The sequence below is a fragment of the Stegodyphus dumicola genome, chromosome 4 (assembly GCF_044657685.1).
Source record: "Stegodyphus dumicola isolate Sdum_Otavi_A_Nest chromosome 4, ASM4465768v1".
NCBI lineage: Eukaryota > Metazoa > Arthropoda > Arachnida > Araneae > Eresidae > Stegodyphus > Stegodyphus dumicola.
Window position 1 is genome coordinate 155,194,702 of NC_140771.1, and position 27,247 is coordinate 155,221,948.

At 29.0% G+C, this 27,247-nt stretch overlaps 1 protein-coding gene across 1 annotated transcript in view; it reads left to right on the plus strand.

Moving 5' to 3' along the window:
• LOC118199082 (sodium/hydrogen exchanger 9B2-like) overlaps nt 1-22,510 on the plus strand; it is a 48,980-nt gene extending 26,470 nt beyond the window's left edge. Inside the window, exons 7-12 of the mRNA XM_035370874.2 lie at nt 316-428; nt 2,490-2,648; nt 7,470-7,575; nt 8,003-8,139; nt 13,414-13,491; nt 18,878-22,510. Coding sequence (XP_035226765.2) covers nt 316-428; nt 2,490-2,648; nt 7,470-7,575; nt 8,003-8,139; nt 13,414-13,491; nt 18,878-19,114 — 830 coding nt within the window. The 3' untranslated portion in view covers nt 19,115-22,510. The remainder of the gene's footprint in view (nt 1-315; nt 429-2,489; nt 2,649-7,469; nt 7,576-8,002; nt 8,140-13,413; nt 13,492-18,877) is intronic.
• The last annotated feature ends 4,737 nt before the right edge of the window (nt 22,511-27,247 follow it).

Sequence of the window (27,247 nt, forward strand, 5' to 3'; positions counted from 1 at the left end):
AACATCATCAATGTTCAACATCATCAAGACAATCATCTATTATTTTGAACCACTTTTGTCTTTTGAGGATGAAAACATGATCGTTGGTGATGTTTAATACCATTATTTACGCTCCAAGAAATGGTTTTCTTTTCAGAGGTGGTTATCATTGGTAGATAAATAGTGTAAGAGATTTCATGATATTTTAATTGCCATGCAATACATAAAATGTATTCTTTATCTAAAGTAAATATGTAACATATCTTTTACATTAATAGTTTGAATTTCTTTTTTTGCAAACAAATATTCATTACATGTTGATTGCCTGTTTCATAGGTAACATAATCTGGACTGCTATTAAGGCACCTTTGGAACCTCTTGTAGGAGTTGTTTTTGGATCTGTGTTTGGAGTTATTTTTTGGCATATACCAAGTAAAGACAGATCAAAGGTTTGTCCAAAAGAAGATTTTAAATTTTATTTTGAGAGCTATCTTTTAAAGAGACAGTTATATGGATTCATATAAACATTGAAACATCATTTTTAATCACTGAATTAGCTGCAAGAAATTCTTGTAAATTCCTTTAGCTAAATTTGACAAATTAATATGCTGTGGGAAAAAAAAATCATGTTTATACAAGGTATGATGAAGTTCTGTGAATGATACGATAAGTTGTAATGGCAGATGATGAAACAATAGAAAACATATTCTATAATGTATTTGAATATGTCTGAATGTGACACTGGAATATGCATTAAGCTTTTCTGTTAGTAATGCTTTAGTTTGTAAATGTGTAATTGCGGCTGTAAAATGGAGCATTGATCAAAGTTCTGTTTCAAGGTCAGTAAATCTGGAAAAGAAAGTCATTATATGCTAAAACAAGTTTATGGGGAGTTTATTCATAAATATGTTTTAAAAATATGTTTAAATGCTTTTCAGATGGGGGGATTCCACTGAGGTACTGTTTGAAGTATTAGGTCTATGATGTCTTTTAACAGTAAAAGCACTAAAAAAGGTGCAGCTGATGCCAGCCAGAAGTGCAGCAATGAATGCCAGTAAGCAATAGAATATACATGCAGATTTATTTCAAAGGATCTGTTGTGTACATCCAGAATAGCTTTTGGTTCCTTCTCAGTGATAATAAATTGTGACCTTGCAACACCTTGCACACTCTGCTATAGATTGATTTTAAGTGCTGTGAAATGTAGATGAAGGTCTTAAAAGAATTTTGCATGTTGGTATTATCAAGTAAGAAAAAAAAATTGCTATGATGTGAGGCTTTCATATTTTTATTTTCTTCTCAGTTGTATTGGCAACAATAATTATTGTATACCTGAAATGCTTAAATGTATTTTCTTTTTGCCAACAATAAGGAATTCTGTATTTGGATCAGAGAGGAAGAGACAGTAATTAATGAAAAAAAGTTTGATTTTGAAAATTATTAAAAAAATTTAAAGGTATTATTACTTATTAAGATAAATCAGTAGTGGAGAACTAGTGCCCTGTCAACTGCATGAAGCCTTTAAGTTAATTTTCTGTAGCTTCTGGCATTGTTAAAAAAATCATTGTTCTGAATATGGAATTTGTAGTATTGTGAATGCAGGATTTCTTGATGAATGTATATTTTTGTGCTTTCTTCTGGTTTGTGCGATACCCATGCAGATATCCTAAAGCCTTACAGGGGAAATAATTGTTGTTCCTTTGCATGGGCATCCTTATTAAACTACATAACTTCAGAATGTATTTCTTAATGTTAAACAAAATATATGCAAGTCTTGTTACCAGTATATGCTAAGTAGATTCTGATATGTACAAAAATTGACCTTCACTGATATAAATTGAATTTTTATTGTAGATACTAGATTTGTAACAATTAAATAAAAGGAAGAAAATAATTTAGTATGTAAGTGATGTAAAATATAATTTACATTGCCAAGAATTAGATTTATAACGAAATACTTGTTTAAAATTAAAAAAAAAAAAAAAAAAAAAAAAAACTTTAAACACATGATTTACTTAAACTGCTGAGATTGTTACCAAAGGGAGCAGCCAATTTTACACGTATGAGAATGGGGGGGGGGTTCAAATTTTGATGGGAAAACAACTCCCAGAGGACAGATCCACATTTCTTTCCCTGCTACCAAATTTTTTTAGAGTACTTTTGGCTTGCCAGTATTTTAAGTGGCCCTGTGCTTCACTGACTCTCACGAATGTCCAAACCTTCTCCAGGATTCAAATTCTAACCCAACAGTACATCAGCAGGAGTGGTTACCAATGTACTGATCAGGGAGCTATCCTGTGTCACTAGACAAACATGAGTTTTAGATCACAAAGGCTTATTTTTGCTTGAAAAATGAAAAATAATTATAAAAGAAAGAAAATCATTAAATTGGTGCACTTGGCTATAATTAGTTATAAAGTGAATTAACAAAATTACAGATAATTAATTTCATTATCTATTTAATTTTTTGTGCTTTCTGTGCTTTTCTCAAATATTGATTTCATTTTCAGAGTGCTTTAATTTATTACAACGTACTTCTATTATGTTTCGCTGGTTTGTCAGCAATGTTTGCTAGCAAAAGAGCTGGTATTCCCGGTTCTGGTGCTCTTGGTTGCATCACTCTTGCTCTTGCAGCTTCTTTACAGTGGAGGAAAGATGCTGATCAGTTTGTAAGTATTTATAAAATATTAATGTGTATATATGTATGTTTTAATTTCTATTTAGTATGATGATTTATTAGTACAAAAGGGACATTAGTCTCAAATGGGATATTAGTCTCATCTGTTGGATCACTATAAACGGTATATCACTTTTCAAATTGTTGCTAGCAAATATTATTGCTCTGCATTATATTTAGAGAAATTCAGTAATGAAAAATCTGTGTGCATGTTTCTCGCATTATGAAAAACTACAGTACCTAGAGAAATCAAATTTTGAATAAAGTAATCCTCCACCCGAGCATGGGTACCTGGAAGCTCGAATTTTGAATTTGTTTTATTACCTATTTGATATTTTGTAAAATTTTAATGAATTTTTGATTAACAAATAATTTTTGCTATTGAACTGAATTTTATGTGTGGTAAGCCCCAAGAACGAGATATTTAATAAAGTAAACCCACAAAACGTGAATAATAAAAGCACAACAAAAGTTTTATAAAGCTAGCTTAGTAAGAAAACTGAGCATTGAATTAGTTGAATATATATATATATATATATATATATGCCAGCACTTAATGCTGCATTGGGAATTCTAAACGACTAGTGCTATGCGACTTTAAAAATTTTTTTCTAATTTTTCTGGTGCTGTTTTACTAATGTTCCTCTTAGCCTGCAAATAACAGCAATTTAACAATAAAGCTGCAGTTTGAACAGCTTTTCTTGACACCTCCCCCTTTTTTTTTTTCAGTTTGGAATCTCAGTAAGGTTTTTTGATTTTTCTAGGAATGTTCAGTTCACTCTTTTGCTTTATTCACTTTTATTATTCGCTTTTTGCTTTTCCATTTAATTGTATTGAAAAAAATAACTGTATAAGCCAAAATGATTCTTCCTTTTTTGCACTAGCTTTTTAAATTTTGACTAATAAATTCTGCTCCATTGTCGCATCTTAATTTTGATATCTTCATATACCGTTTAGTTTCTGCCTCTCCTAAATAAAATTTTATTGCATTAAATGTTTCATGTTTACCTCATTTCCAATATACCATTATAAAGTCTGTCAAGGAAAGTTATAAAATATTCTTTCTTATCTCGTGTGTTGAGGTTATCGATAAATACTATCTATGGGCTAAAACAAAAAGCAATTAATTAAGTACAAATAAACAACTAAGATGCATATTAAGAGCAAGCAACGTAACTGTTTATTATTGCATGCTACTGTCGGGATACTAGAGTAAACATAAGAGTTGAGTTGTCACTTGTTTGATACAAAGTTGAATTGTTGCTACAATATTTCCTCCACAAGCCGCAACTTATTTAAGATTAAATTAACATTCATTAGCAAGACTATTAAATGAAAACAGTCCTAACAAGGTATACAGTTCCTTGAACCTAACATTAGGCAATGCTTTAGTCATGCTGTCTGCTAATTGCATTTTACCAGGAATGTGCTTAATTAACAGTTCGCCATCAATGAATTTTTCTCGCACAAAGTGATAACGGACATCTATGGGCTTGGACCATTTATGGTATTCAGGATTCTTGGCGAGTTTTACAGCACTAGCATTATCTACCAGAAGAGAGGGAGTTTTGAAATTTGTTATGTCACTGAGCAGATGTTTCAGCCAAATTAGCACTTTTTAACACTCTTACTCGCAGCAACATATTCAGCCTGTGTAGTAGATAACACGACACTCTTCTGCTTTTGATTCATCCATGAGAGGGTTCCACATAAAAATTTAGAGATCATTCCAGTTCTTGAGTGTATTGTTTTTAAATCACTTGCATAATCAGCATCACTGTACACTTCAAGCTCATTGGGATGAGACTTTGCTTGATATAACAAGCCAAAATCTACAATTTCTCTTAGATATTTAAAGATTCGCTTTACAGCGCACCAATCAGAGGTCCTGGGATTTTCAAGATTTTCAGAAACAATGCTTATAGCATAAGCTAAATCAGGTCTTGTAACAGTTGCAAGGTACATCAGACTGCCAACTGCCTGGCGATAAGGGTTAAGATAAACTGATTTCCCTATCAGTTTGTTTTCTGTGTCATCAAAAACAAAGCTTTTCTCAATTTTCTCAATTTCTCAATCAACCCTGGATTGGTGGAGTCCATACGAAATTTTAAGAGAACGTTTTTCAAATAGGCACACTGATTCACAAAAATTGAACCATCAGTTCTTTTGCTCGAAATTACTAGATTTATTACCTACAGAAGTACTTTCAGGAAGTCTTTCCCCATTTTTCAGTTTTTTTGCTTAAAACCAGGCACACGAGCTGCAAATGCACCATAATCCAATGCAGCATTAGATTTAACACATTCTTCAATTGTACACAATTTTTCAACAAGATTCTTGATTGTTCGTTTATCAGAGTCCAGAGACTCCCAAACAATGCTGAATTCTGTACCTACAGTAAGCAATATTTTGCTTTGGATCTCTGCCGACTTGAAAAAATTGTATCATCAATAAATTAAGTCTCTGAATACTGCTTTGCTCAAAAACACTAATTAATTTGTCCCAAATGTCCTTTGCATTCGAGTACGTCATCATTAAATTGGATATAGAAGTGTTCAACATACTTGTAATAAGCACGGCTGCCTTAGCATTATCACGTCGCCATTCAGCCACCTTCTTCATGTGCTCATCCGCACGATTATATCGTTCAAAGTGCATTTTCATTTGCCACTTCCACTCGCTCCAATTTTCTGCACCTTCTAGTCGATTTGTACTTTCAAATACGTAGTGTCTCACTGTTAGGCCTAGCACGCGGTTTACTTTGCTTTTCAAAAATTTTAGCAGATATTAAATTCATGCAGATATAAAACATACTGGGCCCATAACCTGTTGAGGTTATCGATAAATACTATCTATGGGCTGAAACAAAAAGCAATGAATTAAGTACAAATAAATAATTAAGATGCATATTAAGAGCAAGCAACATAACCGTTTATTACTGCATGCTACTGTTAGGATACTAGATTAAACATAAGAGTTAAGTTGTCACTTGTCTGATACAAAGTTGAGTTGTTACTGCAATACCATGCTACTGGATCAACTATATTGTATAAATGAGATGATTTAAATAATATTATTATTTGAAATTTCCATACCTAAAATGAAATAACATCTTTTAACTTCTTAATATAACTAAGATATTTTATTTACTTTAGAACTATTCTTAACAGATAACTTTCTTTTATACCAGCTTTCATTTAAATCACCTGAAAATTTGTCGTCCTTCTATGCTGGGAATTTGCATGTATGTGGAAAAATATATTTTTTAATTTTATTTAACTCAAAACATGCCTTTTACAGAATACAAACTCAAAATACTTCTTACACAACAGAGAAAGAATTAAAACGTTCACTGTTACCATTTACTTAGAAATACTATTGTTGCTGTTCACATATCATCAACAATTATATAAAACTGAATAAGGTGTTAAAAGTAGATTTTTGTACAGAGCTGAAATTGTCATGATTGATAGCTCTGGCATGGAACTTGTATCAAGCACTTTATAAAAACCTCCCAATTAAACATTAAAACTTAACATTTTATGATGATGAATGGCTTCAAGAATGTTCTTATATATAATTCAATATTTTTCAAAAATAAACTCATGTTTATAATTACAGAACACTTCCAAAAATGTTTTCTAATTATCTAACAGAATTAATTCCATCATACAGGAAAGTTTTGAGGAAGCATATATTGAAATATTTAAGACATTTCACAACTTCTTGTCAAAAAAGGAGCCTCAGCTTACAAATTCTTTAAAAGAGAACATGATAACCGACTTAAAAGGTCTTTAAGGGTTGTTTAAGCTTAACTTTCCTAAACAGAGTGAGGAGAATAATTAGATTACAAATCTTTCCACTGAAGATTTCTTTCATTCTAAAAATTATTCTCTGAGAAAAAGCAATTTATTGGTTATATTTTTCTGATCTTATTCATTGGAATCTCTTAATGTTATAATATTTTAGTTGTAGAACAATAGGACATATTGTGGAAATACAAAGGCTGTTTGAGAGATTTATCTGTTTTGCAGAACGGCTAAGTTAGCTGTAATTTCAAAATCTTATTAAGCAGTATGTAAAAGAAAAAAGTTTCTAATTTGCTGACTTGAAACATAATAGAAACATCTTGGATTTGACATTCTTATACAGTTTAATGGCAAAGATTGTTAAACTTTTTAAAAATGTAATTTAGTATTTCTGTAGTGATCTTGAAAGCTAATCAAAAATGCTCACATTACAAAGCAGTTCGAATATCAGAATCTGTTGCATGGGAGCTCCTTTGCAACAGTTGCCATGTAACAGACATGGGATTGAATCCCAAGACCATTGTCATCTTCAAGGGCATGTGAAACTCGTATGCAACACTTCTCATTAGGGTTAATAGATGGCAACACAAGTAAGTGAGTATACCACCCCATTGTTGCTACACTTCTATAATTTTAGGAAAATTTTTACGTTTTTGACATATATACATAAGTTATCTTTAAGTTAAAAAAAGTAAACTCTCTATTATTGATAAACTAAAGACAAGAATTAGAGTAACAATTAAAATGGCTTTTAATAAAAATCATTTGTTTCATGGTAGTTTGATCAAAAATCCTTTGTGTAATTATTTTAATAATTAAGGTGATCTGTTTAAAAATTCATTAAAGCATTACAATAAAAATTTTTATCATAGTGGAAAATTATGGTTGAAATTCATCTCATAATTAAGGAGGCTAATAATTTTTTTTTACATATTCTTTAAAGTTATTATTTACTTAAATGTTTAATTTCATCATAAATCTAATATTAGCATGTTTTCATACAGCATAGCATTTCAGCAGTTGTAGATATTATGTGGGAAATCATCCAACCATTTTTATTTGCTTTGATTGGAGCTGAAGTGACATTGCCTAGTCTTCAACAACATGTTGGTAATATTTTTTATTTTTAAAATTTAGAAAATCATTAAATTCTCATTTTAATATTTTATCGGTGATGATCCTAAAGTTTTTTTGTGATTTGCCAAGTAATAAATAGCAGAAATGCAAAATATATATAGAAATCTTTTGTGAAGGAAATCTGAAAAAATTATTTTATAAAGCTTACTTGTATTTGCATATAATATATATAAATTAGTTGTATGTTGTTTCCAACATAGTTAATTTCATGAGAAGTAAAAATTCAATGAATGTAGGCCCTACATACAAAACTTGCATGTTTTGGTGGTTTTTCAAGGAATAATCATGGATTATATGCATTTTTTAGCACAGATTTTTTTTATGAAACTTGAAATTATGCATGGATATTTTTAAAATTAAAAGTAAATATATAAGTTTTTAAATTTTAATTATTTTTCAGGTTATAGTGTCCTGGCTCTAATTTTAGGATTGTGTTGTCGATCTCTTGTCACTGGTCTTGCTGTATTTGGTGCAAATTTAAACATAAAAGAGAAAATATTTGTCTGTTGTGCTTGGTTACCTAAAGCAACTGTGCAGGTAAATATAGTACATGTTTTGTGAAAGTATATTTTGAAATGAATAGTTATTATAAAGTATATTAGAAATGAATGTTATAATAAAGTAGTATATTAGAAATTAATGTATCAGAATTTTAATTTTTCTCATGATAAATACTGCAATGCAGAATTTTTTTATTTTCAGCAATTTTTATTAATATTTAATGTACTTTTTGGTTTATTTGATAGTTATTCTACAAAAAATGAAAGAATATTGAATATGAAATGTTGTCTGGTTAAGAAACTTATTACCCTTTTCCCATTATTAATAATATTGATTCCATTACCTTACTTTTCTCAAAATTAGTTGCAAAAGAATCAAAGATAACTTATTTTTGTGCATAATGAATTTGCTTATTTCATGAGATAAGATTTTGAGGTATTCAAATTTATATTTTCGCTAAATTTTATAAAATAGGTGACCAATCATGAATGCTATAATTATTGCATTCATGAATAGTTTGCAGCTGACAAAAACTCCCATGTAACCAACTTTCTTGAGATTCAAAGCTGGGCTGAATAATTTCTATACAGTTATTTTTATCACTCAGTGACTGGTGAGCTATAGCAAAATGTAGGGGGGGGGAAAAGCTGCAGTGGAATGGTGTATGAAAACAGTCTTGCATAATTGAATCAAAACTCCTTAAAAAGAGACAGAAAATCTATGTACTCTATCAGTTTAAAATATTTTTATGCATTGCTGTTTTGTAATCATTTAATTGTTCAATTCAAATATGTACATATCATGGATTGATTCCATGGTGTGTAGATCTGATTCCTCAGTTGTGACCTTAATAATGGCATTTCAACAAAGAAAATAGGCTTTTCTTTGCAAACTCTAGTCTGAATTTATTATTAATGTAATAAGACTGTATTATGTATACATTGACTTCTGATTGTAATAAAGATTTGGTTTTTACGAAGAAATGTTTGATGAAGAATCAGATTGAAAATAAAAAATTTGATCCTTAAATTATATCAAATAGTGTTACAGTTAACTTCCAATCAACCAGAGGTAAATTAAGTAGACCGTATTAGTTGGTTGTAAATTAAGTGGACCAGAAGAATGTTTGTTTAAAATATGTCATAGTATTTGATCATTGTTTTTGAAAATTATATTAGGCATTTGTGCTTTACCTTTTGTAAAATTTCCATCTTCAGTATTTTGCCAAAAGTAAAATTTGAATTTTATTATGCCAAATGCTTTTTTTTCATTTGTGTGAAATTTCCAACTCAAAAATAAAATTCCATTTAATTCAGAAAGATTTAACTATCATGCCTTAACTGAATGGTGTTTTAATGTAGGATTTAACTGTGCATAATTTAATTATGTTGAATATGTAAATATTATACAATTAAAAAAGTTTTAATTTAATTTTTTGTGCGAGTTGAACTTAATGACATTGTTTTGAAGTTTGTTTGTAAACATTATTATTTAATAACATTTAATGTGTTTTTTAACTCGTTTTAATTTCTAGTATTGATTTAATTTATGTAACTAAATGAACTCTCCTGATTAAACTGCTTGAAAATACTCGGGAATTGTATACAGTATTTGTCTGTTAATTTTAACATTGATTAGTTCTAGTTCCTGTGTTTCCTTAACTGCCCTTGAACTGATTTTGAGTTATACATAGATGCCCCCCATAGCATTTCCATAGTTAATTGGGAGTTGACTAAACATCATATCATATTTTTATGTCTATGGTCTGCTACAGAAAGAAATAATTATAAATGATCTAGTTGTAATAAATGTTTTATTTATTAATTATAAACATGTTCAAAGTTTTTAACAAAGTCAATTTCAAAACATTTATTTCCTGAAATTAATATTTGGCTACATACTGTTGATGTTTAATTAAATTATGTCTGATGGAAATATTGTGCAGATCAGTAATTCTCAACCTTTTGACTAATGCGTACCATCTAAACAAAACTTGAAAACCTTTAGTACCACCACTACATTTTACATTGATTACTTTTCATGTTCTGAATAGAAATATTTAAAAAATATTCTGAAAGCTTGCTGATTTTATATTACACCCAAAGGGGCATTTTTTAACGTTTTGTGTGTCGCCTTTATTTATTAAATATCATGTTCTTCGCACTTAAGCCATAAAATTCAACAAGATACATTCTGGTGACTTCAGAGGTCATGTGATGTAAGAACTGCTAATGCAAACAAACAAGCTTGTGCTGTGGTAGATGTGTTGAAAATTCAGAAACTTTGTTTATTTTGAATTAGTTATGAAATTTTCATTTCATCTTTAATTATTATTTCATCCATTAATTAACTGTTCATTCATTTGGTTAGTATAATTTTGGTAACTCACATGTAACTGTTATCTTCATGATACTTTTTGCTTGCTGCTTTACTATGTTTTGATTGTTAATATTTATTTATGAATTCTTTCCTTGATCTGATACTTAATTCATTTATAAAAAATGTAAAAATGAATACATTAAATCATGTTTACATAGAGTGCTCTTCTACACTGAAAGGAAAGTTACTATAAATATTTTTAAGCCATAATTTTATCAGTTTAACAAGCAGAACGATAAATATAAATAGTTGGTTTCTGAAAATCGTAATAGTCAAATTTTCGAAGCACTGTAAATGCAGTTGTCCCTTAAATCATGTAAGAATAATGATGCCAACGTTCTGTGCAGTTCAAAATTAATATATAATTTTATACAACTTAAAATTTACTTTTTAGCAATTGACTATTATTATCCTATTGATAGTATAAACTGCAAATTAACACATTTTGTATACTATAATATAAATGTCACAAAGAAAAATATAGAGATTGTGCAACTGTGTCACTGTAGTACTAACTGTGAAACTAATAATTTTTCATAATACATTTTTCTTCATTTTATAATAATAAATAATAAAAAAGTACTATCTGTATACATTTTAAATATTCAAAAAATAAATTTGAAGTTATTTTTAATCTTGTAGGATACATAATTTATGTGCAGAATTTTTTATTTAAAAATCATGGTAGCTCAAAAAGATTTTTAAATGTATTTATTGAAAAGATCTACCATAAGGCACATGTTATCTCAAACTATGGACTGACATAACCACTGATTTTCAAGGACTAAATATACATGCTAATTTAATATTTAAACTAAAAAACTCTAATCTCCCATGAAGAGTTAGAATTAAATATAAATTCTTATAAAAGTATTCTTTTATATTAAAATGTTTCAGTATTACTGATGTTTCTAATATTACAGCTGTTGGTAATGGAGGGTATTAACAAAATTAACATTCCGATATTTATGTGTATTCATGAAAAATCGATTACAACAGCTAAAATATTAAAACGTAGCCTGATGAAATTAATAAAATTTTAGCAGCATAAAATATTCCATGAAACTAATTAATATTAACGGGTGAAAATTGGCTTTGCATTTATGTTCTTGCAGATAAACAGATCTTTCCCGAATTCGGCTATTTCAGTAATTTAGAACAACTATTCATGAACTATGAATATACTATTATTACACTTATATTTAAAAGTTTGGAAAATGTTATTCAAGGCCTTGGGAATAGTTTTCAATTAACTGATATACACTTAATATTCTTAATAAAAACATTATTAATACTGGTAAGCATCACGCATAAGAAAAATTTATAAAACTTACCTCGTTTTCTGCAGAAATTTGCACAGATGTTTCATAATTAATTGATTTCTTCATTTCGGCCTTAACACTGCTTGTTTTATAAGTACCATGATATCCAGCATTACTTTGAAACAAATATTGTTCACGTTTTCCTTTAATAACAAAAGACCCTACTTGTTGACATCAAGAAAAAAGAAATTTCCAAATGGCAAATTTTGTTATGTTTACGGCTAAGAGAATATTTATGAAACGCACAAATATTGTTCACATGTTTTCCTTTAATAACAAAAGACCCTACTTGTTGACATCGAGAAAAAAGAAATCATTTCTAAATGGCAAATTTTGTTATGTTTACGGCTAAGAGAATATTTATGAAACGTACAACATGGAAGAATCATGAAAACTGCCATGCAGACAGATCATTCACCTCTTGCTAAAGTCTATAAGCAGCTATTGACTTTGAACAAAGCTCAAATTGCAAGAATTTACGAGTGTTAGAGAAAAAACTTAATCAGGATGTTGTGGTTTAAATTCTTGAATTTAATAGTTAAAAATACTTTGCTTCTTTGTATACCACCTATTTTTCTCTTGTGGGCCACCAGTGGTACATGTACCACCCGTTGAGAATCCCTGGTGTAGATTATAATGCAAAAGAGAAAATTTGTGCAAAACATACACATTATGGTAGAACACAAAAATTTGGAATTATGAATGATTATGGTAGGGGGGAAAGTGTAGAGTCTTTACAAGAATTTATGTGTAAAAACACTGAATTGTGAGTTTTAATCTGCTAGTATCTGTACAGGCCTGGCTCCAGTATTTTCATTGCTTCAGCATTTTATTTCAATGTAGACAATCAGTATAGATGGTGCCTCTTTTTAAACATTTTAATAATTCATATCTTTATGGAGTTGTTGCTTGTGAGAAAAATTTAAGTGGTACCATCTGAAATTGACCTAGGCACTATCCGCAATTATCTATATTTTGAACCAGCTGTGTATATCATCATAAATATTGTATTGTGAATAATTTAATACAGAGGCAATACATAGACATGGTAGACTCTTGCAAAACTATGTAACTAAAGGGGTGAATATATAATTTTTTAAAAAAATTCTTATCTCTATTTAGCTGTTTAACACGTGAAAGTGTTAGGAAAATATATTCATGTGCTTTTATTTTACTGCAAAGATTTTACAGGTGTTGAGAAAATTTAAAACCTGAATAATTATATCTGTACTTAAAATGACTCAACAAAAATTTGGAAAATATTGACGGTTAACTTCAAATGATTAATGATTTTTTATTTGCAACCATTTAGTAGATGGTCATTGCTGGCTACTGAAAATATACTTTTTTCCTTTATTCTTTGAATTTATTTATATATTTTACTTACTTCATATGTATGCTTGTATGTATATTTGTACATGTATGTATAGTTAATTATAAATAAAAATATTTAAATGTATATTGCTTTATCTTTGATAATTTTTATTTAAATACATAAAATTAGTTTTATTTGATTGATCTTTCTTTTTATGATTTTATATTCATTTCACATGCTTGTTCTGTTTTTTAATATATAATTTAATGTATTAATTTTTTTGACTTATCACAGGCTGCTGTTGGATCACAAGTGTTAGATTATGCAAGATCTCATAACAAAGGATTTCAGTATGAAGAATATGGAAAACAAGTAATTTTTTTTTATTTTTTAAGAAAAAGTTCGTTATATTGCTTTAAAAAAAACATTTTGTGTAATATGCTATATATATGCTATATTTTGTACTTTATAACATTGTATAAATTTTCATTTGGCTCTGTATTGATATTGTGGCATACATTTTTAATCTGAGCTGATAATTTAGAAGAATATAATGATTATTGTGAAACTGTAAATATTACGATAATAAGAATGCATGATATTCTCTGGGCTAAAACTGGCAAAGTATTGATTGTATCCTAAAGTTTGGTATGTTTTATTTCATGCTGCTTAGCAGTCTGAAAGTAGATATTTAGCATGGCACAGAACTAAAATATTCTTATCTTTTATATGCAATAATTGTGAAAATTCCATTAATACAAAATGTAATACTGTATTGTGAGCAAATGTTAATCAGAAGATTTGAAAAGGAGAAAACCATAATTAGCTGTATTAAATTCATTTAAAACTGCAAATATTGAGTGAATAAGTTGAAAAGGGTTAAATATTATGTAAAGCTATAAATTAACGAAAAATTAATCTTAACATACAAATATAAAACGGTTGATTAACAGTTATTTAAATATTCTCAGTGTATTTACAAGAATTTTATCACTGTTCAATAGTCTTTTTCATTTTTCTTTTAATGCTTCTCATGCCATGCTCATAAAGCTTCATAGTTATGTACTAGTGATAAATTCCTATTTTCTTCCTTAAATTTTTCTGAATTTCTAAAATACCATCAAAATAGTTAGATTGCATTTATGAAAATAAGAAGTAATTCCACAACTGTTAAATGTAGAGTCTGAGGGGAGGCAATTTGCTTATTAATTTATTAGTCTTTGAATCCATATTGACAGATAACAAATGCATAAAATTAAATTAAAAATTCCATTTGAATGCTTTTCCTTAAGTAGATCATATTTTAAAGGAAGTAAGTTGAGATTTCTTTGCTAACACAGAGAGTGTTTACACACTTTTAGAACAGTTTCAGTGCCATCTAATTGCTGTTTAAAATATAAAGTATATTTTTAAATATTTGATCTGATTTTCCATTTTACTCTTGCTAAATAGTTTTCATACAGGTTCTAAAAACTCTTCTGTGTTGAGCCATGTACCTCAGCAAAAGCTGATGTACATTATGTTTTTTAGTCTTTAAGTTGTAAATGTTGGTTTATTAATTTATTTATTGTTTCTACAAGGGTATTTAAAGACTTTGTAAGTGATTTCTGTGTCACTGGATTTCCTCTTTAGAAACATTGGAAGTGCATTTTTTGGGTATTCATTTGGAGTCTCCTTTTTATGTAGAATTGTATGATTGACAGATTTTTTTCTTTCTGATTAATAATTTTGCTTATTATTTATTTAGAAATTTTAATATTATATGTACTTCACAAAGTTTTTGAATTATGGACTATTTTTCTTCCAAAAATGCAAAAAGATAGCCTTCAATCTTCAGCTTGTTCATATGTCACATTATGAAAAAAGAATAAATTTAAAGTAGCAGATAATATTTCTCATTTCAAATAGTTAAGTTGTTGCCAGAAATTTTTATTCCAAAGCATTTGCTTTTTTTTTAATTCTTTATTAAAATCATACTAAAAACGTGTAAACAGCCCTGTCGTTATCATTTGGCTGTTTCTCTTAAAATTATTTGTCTTAACACCTTATACTATATGCATTGTGTATGTTATGAATGCACTTGTCTGTGCAAAGTTTTAGCACTAGTTTATTTTAACAAATTCCTGAAAACTTGCCAAATGGTGATGGAGAGCATTTATTACCAGACCATGTCAACTTGCTTTTTTGAAATATCATCTGCATATAGAACAGAATTTTCTATGTAGTTTATCATATGTTTTGATCTAGTGAATATCTACTATCATGGATTCAAAAGCTGAGCAAAGTATAGCGATAAAGTTTTCTTGTAAAGTGGAAACTTGGTGCTTTGCTTATGATCCTCAAACAAACATAAAATCATCTGCTTGGGTTGGAGAAGGTTTGCCATGGACATAGAAACTTCTTTCAGAAATCTCGAGTAAAGACCATGTTGGTCTTATAAACTGAATTAGATAATTCATGAGTAGTTTATCACCGAGGAACAGACAATGATTTTATAAAGATGTAATGGGTTAACTTCTGAAGAGAATTCAGCTCGAAGAAGCTCAATTTAGTAAATGATTTTTGTTGTATAGCAGCATGCAGACATACGATGCCGTTTTCATCAAACAGTTTTAACAACGAAAAATGTTGCAATTCTTAAGTAGCCCCTTTATTCTTGAGAATTGGCACTCATGGATTACTTCCTCTTCCCTAAAATGAAGTTTTATATCAAAAGTAATTATTTTTATAGCATTGAAGAGATTCAGAAAATGTTAATCAGAGATTTAAACATTTCAAAAAGTAAGTTCGGTGAAAGAGTCAAGCATCAGTATGCATGTGCCAAGTATTATATAGATTAGCATATTGTTATATTAACGGTAAATAATATTGTTTTTACTTTCAACTTTTGATTTTTTTTTTTTTTTTTTTTTTTTTTTGTATTTAGTCCTAAGGTTTTGTAGATGTGCTATGTATGGTGAATGCACTGTTATGTAGGGAAAAAAATGACTTTAAACTAATGTGGAATATTAGAATTTTCTGTTCTATTAAAATTCTGAACAGCTGGTATAAGACAAATATCTCAAAATAACTTTATTTAAGAATATCTAGAAACTGCTGATTGCAGTTAAAGTGTGTATGTTCTGTCATTGATGCTTAGTGTACTGTATTTTGTTGACTTGCTGTCGTACACCTTCAGCAGAACTTGAAGAAATAACAAATTTGCAATCTTGACTAAACCTCATTCATTTTTTTAAAATGTCACATAGACTGAAGAATGGCCACTCGCCAAATGCAGCAAAAACTCTTAACTTTACCCTGCTGCTATCTCAAAGGAAAATCTACATCACAGGAACTTCAATAACTACCCACTGAAGTTCCAACTACACACTTAAAAACTGTAACTAATTCTCGTTTGCACCACTCTTTAACTCAGTGACTAAAAATACAATTTAACACCAAACAAATCAAATACATAAACTTGTCATTTTTATAAAGTAAATTAAATTAAAATTCAAACTCCAAAATCAAAGTTATTAAATCTGAAACCAGAAAATAAGAGGAATATTATTTTATAGTGCCTTAGTATAATAATCAAAACACATACTTAAGAATAAAAACTTCATTTCATTAGTAATTCTATTAAATATGCTAGCTTCCGAAATTATGAATACCACTACAGTCTCTAATGGAACTCCTGAAGACACAAAATTACTAAAACAAAATGTATAATAGTTCCTAATAAAGATAGCCACAAATTCAGAGCATTAATACACAACCTCGCAAATACCATTAAGGAAAAATATTAGTACATTTAAATAAATCTCTTCACCTTAAAATAATAATTCAATAAACAATTAAATTAATGGCACCCTTTATTAATCAAGATCTCTCAATAAATCATGTCAATAAGTGGCAATGTGAGTATCATTCTGCTTTTATATGTAAGCTCAAGTAAATAGAACTCCATGTTTTCCTAACTTTCTGGTTAAACAAGTGAGTGTGTAGACCATCAAAGAAGAACAAAAATAATACATACAAGAATTAACAATCAAACTCATTTATTAATTCCAGTTTCTCATAGTAAAAAAAACTGTGATGACTGGATCCAGGTCCCTGCAACAATTTTCTCTTAAATGCTTAAACAATATGTATTTCAATTTACTAATTAAAAATGATTCATATTCTGAATAATGAACAGTTTGTTTTGTCATAAAGGGAGCCTCACTATAATCAGTTATCTCATTATAAATCTAAATATTACAGATCATTAATTTTAAGTTACTATATGACAATACCATAAATAAAATTGTCCTTTCTGTAAATACATAAACCATTTAAGCACAATAAGTTTATAAGCACATAATGATGTAAAAAAATACAAAAAGTCAACTCACGATGAGGAAATATTGGAATCTAATTTCATCTTACTGAGAACCAAAATGCATGAAAAAGAAGTTAAACAATTTTTCTTCTTCAAGTTCACACAGCAATTTGTTAAGTTGTATCTGTCACTGAATTCACCTTATTCTGTTTCTACTCACAAGAAGGCCCAACTTATCATGTATATTTGGAATACAGAAACTTTCACCACTGATCTAAATTGATGTTGGAAGAAGTGCACTCAGAAGAGGGCCTGCAAATTCAAGATCTTCTTCACACTTAATAACCATCATCTAGATGTTCCTTTGATGGCTGAAGGAACAAAAGCAGGTTACCCTTTATATTTCTTAGTCAGAAGATGAAGTATAAAAAGCTCACTTTCAAAGCATACAACCCAATAAGAACCTTAGTTGGAATATGCAGAATGAGATTTTGATGAATATAAGTGAAGAAATTTTAGCCAAATCTCTGCTCTAGCCAGCACCTCACCCGCGAAAAAACACAGGCTCAAACCCATTTGAGTAGGAAGTCCTGCAGCAAGACAAGCTGGCCCCATTTCCTTATATATATATACAGTTTTCATATACTCTTTGGAATTTCAGATAAATCTGAACTCTGATCTCAAGAAACCCTTGATAAAATTTTGAATTTTCATTCTCCCTAACCAAATGGAAATATAGTTCATTGACTGCTAGCAGACCACTAGCAGCCATGAGTCGTCAAACACCCATGTGAAAGAAAATTCAACTCCTGTTATATTCTAAAAATAAGGAGGTCTTATGCAAAGAAGGGAAGTCAAACCTACTCTTTTGATTATAGCTTAACAAAACAAAAACAAAAAAACAAAAAAAAAAAAAAAACAAAAAAAAGTTATTTTACCTTCTCCACAGCTTTCTCTGTTCAAAAGAACAATTTATTTTCCTAACGAGAACTTTTCCAAACACATTGCTCTTTTCTCATTGTAGCTTCTATTCACAGACCACCAAATAAACCTGTTTGGGGAACACTGACCAAATAATTTAACCGCCCTTCCATTCATGCTTCTTTTTCAGATGTTCAGAAAAATTGCTCCCTACTCTTAATGAGATAACTAACAATAAGAACTGAATATAATAAAAGCTTTTAAACTGCCCATGCTAATATAGTTCAAACCATTTCAATTAAATAAAAAATCTTAATAACAATTAATTTAAATTTGTAGCACAACAGACCATACTGCAATAAAATGTGCTTTCTGTGTATGCAATTAAATATCATAAATATTCTTGAAAGTTTGAAGTTTTTATTATACAAATTAATATAGAATAATATTTTGCTGTTATATTCCTCATATATTATGTAATTATAAATGAAATTTAGTAGCATATTTTATATAAATGGTTATTGTATTTTTCAGATTTTGAATATTGCTGTATTGTCGATTGTACTGACTGCACCTGTGGGTGCAGCATTAACTGCTATACTTGGTCCTATATTATTGTCCACTGATGATACCGCCAAAAACCTCACAGAAAATGCACATGATGATAATGGGGAAAAAGTGAAGGGAAATAAAATTCTTCCTGATTATGGTTCATGCGATATGTTAGAGACAGCATCTATTTTGCCACATAAGAATTTTAACACAGTGTAATTTAATATTTCAAAAATATTTGTTTTATTTATATTTTTTGGTTTTCATTAATACTGAAAACTGAATTTATGTGAATTTTCATAAATGCATTTAATTTAAATCAATAATAGATATAGTGATCTTTTCTTTTTTATTTTGCACCTTGTGTTGTGTTATTTGTAAGATTTTTACATTTGTTATATACATAATTATTTTGTATAATATTTTTTATATTTAAGAAGCTATTTATTTGTAAAAAGTGAAATTCTGTAACTTTTACTGCTTGTACGGGTTTTGATTATATAGTGTACTGATTTTATTATATACTAAAAAATATTCAGTTTTTTTTTTAAATGTACCTTTAACAGTTTGTGATATTTCAATATTATCCATGGAATCTGATGATTCATGCATGATATACAAAAATATATCACTTCAGGAATAAAAGAGTTTCACTATGAAATTTTAAAAAATATTTTCTAAGTATATGCTAAATATTTCTAAGTAAGCTAATTTGGAAAAATTTGTTGCAAATGAAATATTTTTAAAATTTCTATTGCAAATAAAGTACTTTTAAAATTTTAGAAAGAAATTTTAGAAGTTTAAAATGCCTTATTTATAATGTACATATATTTATAATGTATTTAAATATTTATGCATATATATTTTTCCTTGATGAAACTGTTTCAAAGCTGAGGATTGAAATTTGCCTCTTTTTCCTTGATTGATATAGCTTCAGCTAAGAGTAATCTGTTTTTGAAATCAATTTCTTGATCCATTTTTTGTTAATATTAAAAATCAAAATATTTCTCTCATATTTTATACTTAGTTTTAAATTTTTATTAAATATGTTCAGGCTCTCTTAATTCAGAATAATTCTTGCATTTTGTATTTATAGATGTTATGTGTTTTGGTAAAGTTTTAGACTTCTCATATAACAAATTGGAAATTAATGTGAATTTTTTTAGTTTATATTTTCATCATTGCTGCAAAATCCAAAGTTTATTATTACTAAATTTAGATACATTTCTTGTTCATAATGTACATGTGTTAGTTTTCTCATGTATGTGCAATATTTAAAAAGTTTTAAGTTGAGGGTAAATTATTATTGTTCTTGCAGAAGTTGTTAATTTTTATACTTTTTGTGAAATTTTGGTGTATTTAAAGTCAATGTAGTTATTCATTTTTCTTTCTTATTCTGAATTCAACTATTTTCCAGTGTCTTTTATAAACCCTAGTCATTACTAGTCATTTTAATAAAGCTGTTCATATGTTTGTCCGAGATTAAAAGTATTAATATCTGTATTATATTTATCATATTTAAAAAAAATTATGGTGTTGCAACATAGCATTTATCATCATTGCATTTCTGGTTTTTGAATTTTGGAGAAATTATTTGTCAGTGCCTTGCAAAACTTGTAGTATGCTCATGAGCATCAGGAGGAAAATGTTTACGACAGTCAAACAGAGAAAAATAAAGTACGTGTTTATTATTCACCTCATTTGTCATATTCAAACAGAAAAAACTCTCTATCACCAAAGTGCTTTTTTCTAAAAATGTTTTATATCTTTTCTTGGATATAGTACAAGTTAACAATAAATATCTGCAGTTATGGAATTAAGTATTTTACATGTCTGGTTGTCTAATCAAATCCATCCATTTAGATCTGTACTGAATTCACAGTATCAAGAAATTGCATCTAAGTTCTAAAAAAACATTTCTTGCTTCTGCAGAATTTGTGAGCAGATTCTTTCATGAGTGCGATATCTCTGAAGAATTATTTAATTTGGAATATTACTAACCATGTAAATGAAAGAAGAGTTTAAAGACCTGAATTAAAACTTTTTAAAACACCATTTTTTTTATATTTGCCAACTTTATTCCTATTCAGCAACTGAAATTATCAAAAATTAATCCAGTTAAAAGTGGTATGCATTATACATTGGAACAAAAAAGTGTATACAGTATTAATACAACATCTTGGTGATAATAAATAGCTTATGACCAAAGAATTGTTTTCATTAAATTGTGACCACTGTTTTAGAGAACTGAAGAGTTAGAATTAATTTCAATAGCAATATAAAAAAAATCTTTTTATAATGATTAAGGGAGTGTATTCTTTGCTTTCAAAATATTAAACTTTGTTTATCACAGAAGTTACCTTAAGTTACAGTTGTAGTAAGTTAACAGAAATTTAATCATATTAAGCAATGACTATTAAGCCTTCTTTTAATATTATTGCAATTCACCTTTAGGGAAATTGAATGATTATAGTATATTCCAGATGACAATTTTAAATTGCAGTAAATTTGCAGAAAAATAATATATGCAGTAATTATTAATTTCTTATTGCATTATTTTCAGTTTACAGTTAGATTTACAGCATATGTTATTTTACAGTAATTGCTGTCAAAAAAAATTTTTTTTACATGGTGTGTAGTAAACAATTTTGTTTTTGGTTATTACCTGGTAGTGTAAAACTTTTGAAAATAATTTGTCTATTTTCAATTATATTTAGCAGGTTATGAGTCTTTAATATCATAATGGCAAATAATTTTATTGTAATTTACTTAATCTCTTCCATATGAGGCAAAGGTCTCAAAATGACAATCATTACAATGTTATATTACAGAATGTATTGATATAGCCTTTCACTATTTAAAGTACTAACAATTTGATGTTCTCTTATTCATATATAAGGACTAGTTCATGTTATTTGTCTTATTAAAGGGACCAAATTTTTGGTTTTTATGTAAAGCAAAACAAAAGTTAGCATAAGGATGAAATTAATTGACATTCTTTTAGACTTAAATGTTATACTCATATATTGCCATTTAAGTGTGATATTCTGTACGTAAGAAATTTCCATTCTATTCTAATATGTACTTTACTTGTGAATGTGTAGGAACTTACAACAAGTTATGGCTTTTCATAAAGAAATTTAGATGGAATGTACATTTTACATGAAAATGTACATTTTCATTATATGATATTATTATAGATTACTTATTGAGAGAACAGTATTAATGTTTAGAAATGTCTTAGATTATTTGTTGAAAATAAATATTACTGTTTGTGAAAAGAACTAGATTTCTTAGTGAAATATAGTTAAGCACAGTATTAATGATATTTAGAGTTTCTTCCATTTTTGTAAATTTCATATCGCATTTATCTTAATATAGTGCTCTAAATGTGAATAATTTCTGCAGTAGTGCCCAAGTCTTGTGTTATTAATGCATAATTAATTTACTTAAATTGTTTGATGAATGCACAAGAAACTCTGTAATAGTTAAGACATTTAATAATATATCAGTATTAGTCTTGTATTTTATAAAAAGTTATTTACATGACTTAATTTTTGGTCAATATTTCATGTATATGTAAATTTATATATCATAAAATTTGTTCTGATATTAGCAACTATTTCTTTACTGAAATGTATTTAAACAGACAGAGTAAATTAAAATAATATTATACTGTAAAAATGATGTGAAAAAACTGAAATGCAAAGCAAAGGATAAGTTACAATTTAATATGTATGCTACCATATAACAAATTCAAGCAAATATCTTTCAAAATTTGTAATATCTGCAACTTCTATAAAACTGTACAGCTCTATTATACAAGTAAGATGTAAATAAAATCTGGTTATACAATCAAAGTATTTTTCTGCAACATACAGTAAAATGTTTTCATATTTTCATTACTGAAAATTTGTCCATAATTTTTTCTTAATAAATCTGAAAAATCATTAGTTATTTTACTAATCCGAAATGTAAATATGTTTTCAGATGAAAGATATGCCTAATAAATGTTCTGAATAGAGAAATTTAAATTTCATTATGAAAAATGTTTTTTGAATTAGCATAGTCTGAATGAAACATTTTAGGTGAACCATGAAGATATTTTTGGCACTTAATTGAAACTTTTAGAAATTAAATATGTTTTAAAGCCTCTTTTCTTCTTTCCCCCCTCCCCTTTTTTGTGACATTAGTTTATGCAGAGGGATAATATTTCAAATGATTTTATTGATACTGTTTACTGTGCATTTTGTTAATTATAAAACACAGTTTTATATTATGCCAGACAAAAGAAAAAGTTAATAATAATAACAAAAAGAAGGCATTGCTGTTTTTGTTTTTTATTTGAAAATTTGAAGTCTATCATAGACTACAAAATAAATTTATTTGAATTTTTAACGTTTGAAGTATAGCTTTCAGTTACACTTCATGTATTAAATATAACATGTAGTCAATTAATGATCTTTCTAAAAAATTAAAGAGATAAGTTGGAACTTAATAAAGGGCGTTTCATAGATCATGGGACAAACTTGGAGGGGTGGTGGAGCATACTAAAACATAAATTTTTTTATAGGAACGTAGGGTCTAAAGTGACGGGTTAAGGCAGAAACGCAAAGGGGAAAAAAAGGGGGGGGCATGAGAGGAAAATGTGTTTATGTACAAAATCAACACAGAGTGCTTTTTTGTAACAATACAGTATTCACAATAAATGTTCAAAATTGCGACCACCAGCAGTAATACATGCTTGGTAACGTTGCAGAAGGGATTGACGAACATTTTGAAAAACGACGCTGCAATGGATAGTCGTGCAATGAGGTCCTCCAGCGAGTCAATGGGAGTCTCATAAATGATGCTTTTTCAGATGGCCCCATAAAAAAAATCCAAGCTGAATAAATCTGGCGAATGGGGTGGCCATCGAACGGGTCCACTACGGCCCAGAAATGTCCCATCCAAATAATTATGGATTCGCACATGGTTATGGGCTGGTGCACCATCATGCTGGAACCATATGCGATCATGAATGACAGCCGGAACATCCTGCAGCAATTTCGGTAGCACCTCTTGCAGAAAAATATGATAACATGAGCCATTTGTACATGCAGGTAAGAGGTATGGGCCTATGAGGTAGTCGTTATTAATACCCACCCACACATTCACAGAGAAGCGGGTTTGGAATGCATGTGGACGTGTGCCGTGTGGATTATGAGTTGCCCATACCGGCATGTTGTGGCTATTGAAGATGCCATCCTGTGAGAAAGTTGCCTAGTCCGTGAATAGTATATCCGATCGGAAATCCGCCTGCACCGCACACTGCTGCAAGAACCAATGACAGAAATGAACTCGAAGAAGATAATCTGTCTCTTGCAAGACTTGGACTCTGCAAATGGTATAGGTGCAAACCATTTTAATGCAATACTCTCCGAATGGTGTATTGACTCAGCTGCAGACAACTTGCAATAGCTCTTGTATTTGTCTGAGGTGATTCATGCACAATGTTCAAGATGGTTTCTTCAATGTGAGGTTATCGTGCACTTCTTCTTCCACTCCTATGGTCAGAGGTGGCTTCAAATCACCCGTTTTCACACAAAGGCCGATGCAACCTCTCGAACATTGTGCGCTTCAGCATATGCCTGTTCGGAAACTGTTCCTGGTACAACCGTAGTGCTGCTCTGCTGTTCCCATTAGCAGCACCATACATGAAATGCATGTCAGCTTTTCCCCTGAGCGTAAACTCACCCATCACGCTCGACATCAGAGTTGCGAAAGATCCTCTGATGCATCGGATCATGGTTTGTCTATCTCGCTACCGCCCTCTACCGCTGCATTGCAAGCCAATCATAGCTGTAGTTCCTATCACTATTAGTGTTCCCTTTTTTTAACATTTATTGTGAATACTGTATTGCTGCAAAGAAGCACTTTGCATTGATTTTGTACATAAACACATTTTCCTCTCGTGTCGTTTTTTTTCGTTCCTGCCTTAACCCATCACTTTAGACCCTACATTCGTGTACAAAAAATGCATGTTTTAGTATGCTCCACCACCCCTCCAAGTTTGTTCCATTATCTATGAAACACCCTGTATATATAATGATATTTTTTGTGGTTCGTGTTGTGTTTGAAGATTTTTAGTTGCTCCTATAATTTGTTTATAAAGTTTGTAAGATTTCTTTATTCAAATTATGTAAAAATTTTGTGCTATATGCTTCTATGCTATTGTTTTTGCTTGCTTTATGTGCTAAATTGGCACAGATTTTGTCAAACACAGGTTGTTGCTTTGCTAATTTTATATTTCACTTTGGTGTGTTTTTCTTCTATTTTTTTAGCCTCTTTCAATTTTTTATTGTTACAATTATTATGGTTAAAACAAGCTGTGTTCTAAATATGAATTTCTTCTTTTATGCAAAATTGTATTTGTCACAGTTATCTCAAATTGATCCATTTAAACTGTAAAAAAAAATTAAGTAATTTTAATATAGAAAAATGTAAAATTTTATGTATGTTATTAAACTCAAACAATTAAAACAAATTTTTGAGCTTAAAATGTTAAAGAATCTTTCAAAGTAGTATTTTTATAAAGTTTTTTTTCAGTGGTTTGGTGCACGAAAATAATCTTGAATTCCATCTGTTTGTCAGATGAAATTTATCTCTTTCATCAAATTTTTTTGAGGAAAATAATAATTTGTGACTATTTTAAAAACATTAACCCTTTGACTACTAATGGGACATATATGTCCCACTAAATGTTTAAAAAGCAGAAGGAGATAATCGAAATTCAATCAAGAGAAAAATTCATTCAGGAGAAGGAGAGAAAGGATAATCTCCTGAATATTGGAGATTATATTCTAATAGTTGGAAAATAGTTTTTAAAGGTTACTTACTTTTATTATGAACTGTAATCTGCTTTTAGGCTGTTTTTACCTCACCTAAAATATATAGTAATTGTCCATATGAAACTTTTGAGATACTTTGTATTCACTGTTTTTACCCTTTATTTGGCACAGATAACCTCATAAGGTTCTGTGCCAGAAACTATGATAAATCAAATCAAGATACTGCTGTGTTCGTTGTACAGAAATGAACACAGAGAAAAGAACAAATATGAGTTCCCCCACTGTTAATGTTAGGTTATGCAAAGAATGCTTTACCCTGTATCATACGATGTAAATATATTCCATATAATAAAGTTTTCCGAATAATAGGTGTGCTTATTGGTAAGTCGATCACTACATGAAGACATATATATCCCACCATTAACTATGGCTGAGACATATGTGTTCTATGCTTTGGCTTGAAAACCGTTCACCAAAAAAATCCCAAATGCTAAATTTACCTTATTTCTGACATATTTTGCTCACTTGGATAGAAAATAGGGTAATTTTTTTTCTAAAATTCGTAGTCAAAGGGTTAATAAACAGTATTTGCAAGCTTACTTAGGAATCAGTTTTAACGATTTTGGAATATTATAATTTTATTTAAAGTTCACTGATATGACTCAGTATCAAAGCATAGCATTTCTGTGATTTTTTCAATCTTGCTGAATTATAGTACCAGAATGTTTCCATTATATTATTTTTCCAGCAGAACTTCCCTCATAAGAAGAAAAAAATCTTGCGTTCCTCTCTCTTTCTTTTTGTAATGTAACAATAATAATTTTTTATGTTAAATTTTATTTTAAGAATATATTTTTTTGGTTGGCCTAGTAGTCTTTTAAGACAGCTAAATTTTTCATCTACAGAACTGCTAGAGACTCTAATATAAAATTCCTTTCATATCCTCTTTGTCTGACTTGTAAATTTTTTCTTTTTCTTGCTTTCTTTGGTATTGTTGACTGCCCGTCCCCATTTCCTGAGTTTAATGCTGAAATAATGCTATTTCAATAATGGTTTAACTTAAGACATTTTCCTTAAGTTTCTGTTGTTTAATTTCAAAATGGCTTTTCATTATTAAAATTTTAATAATATTCATAACTTGAGATTCTGATTTTGCATTTTTGCTCTTCTTAATAAAATATTAGAAATAAGTACAGCATTAACTTTTTTTTAAAAAAATTGTATCTTTTTTAACTTATTTATTCTAGTCTGTGGTATTTAGTAATTTTTTAATTGATATTTTATGAGCTGTTTTATAAAAAGTTTGCAGAACTTAAATTCTGCAAGTTCAGGAGCTGCCCAAAACAAAGAATAGGGAAAAAAAAAAAAAAAAAACAGTGTTATGTACTGTTAAACCCAGAATATGTGTGTTTTTGTCTTCCTTCTAATTACATTTGGTGTCATAAGTAGCAAGATGAAAACATTTAGTTCTGAGCTACCTGTTATGCCTACTTTCTGAACTAGTCAACAGTTATATCTGGAG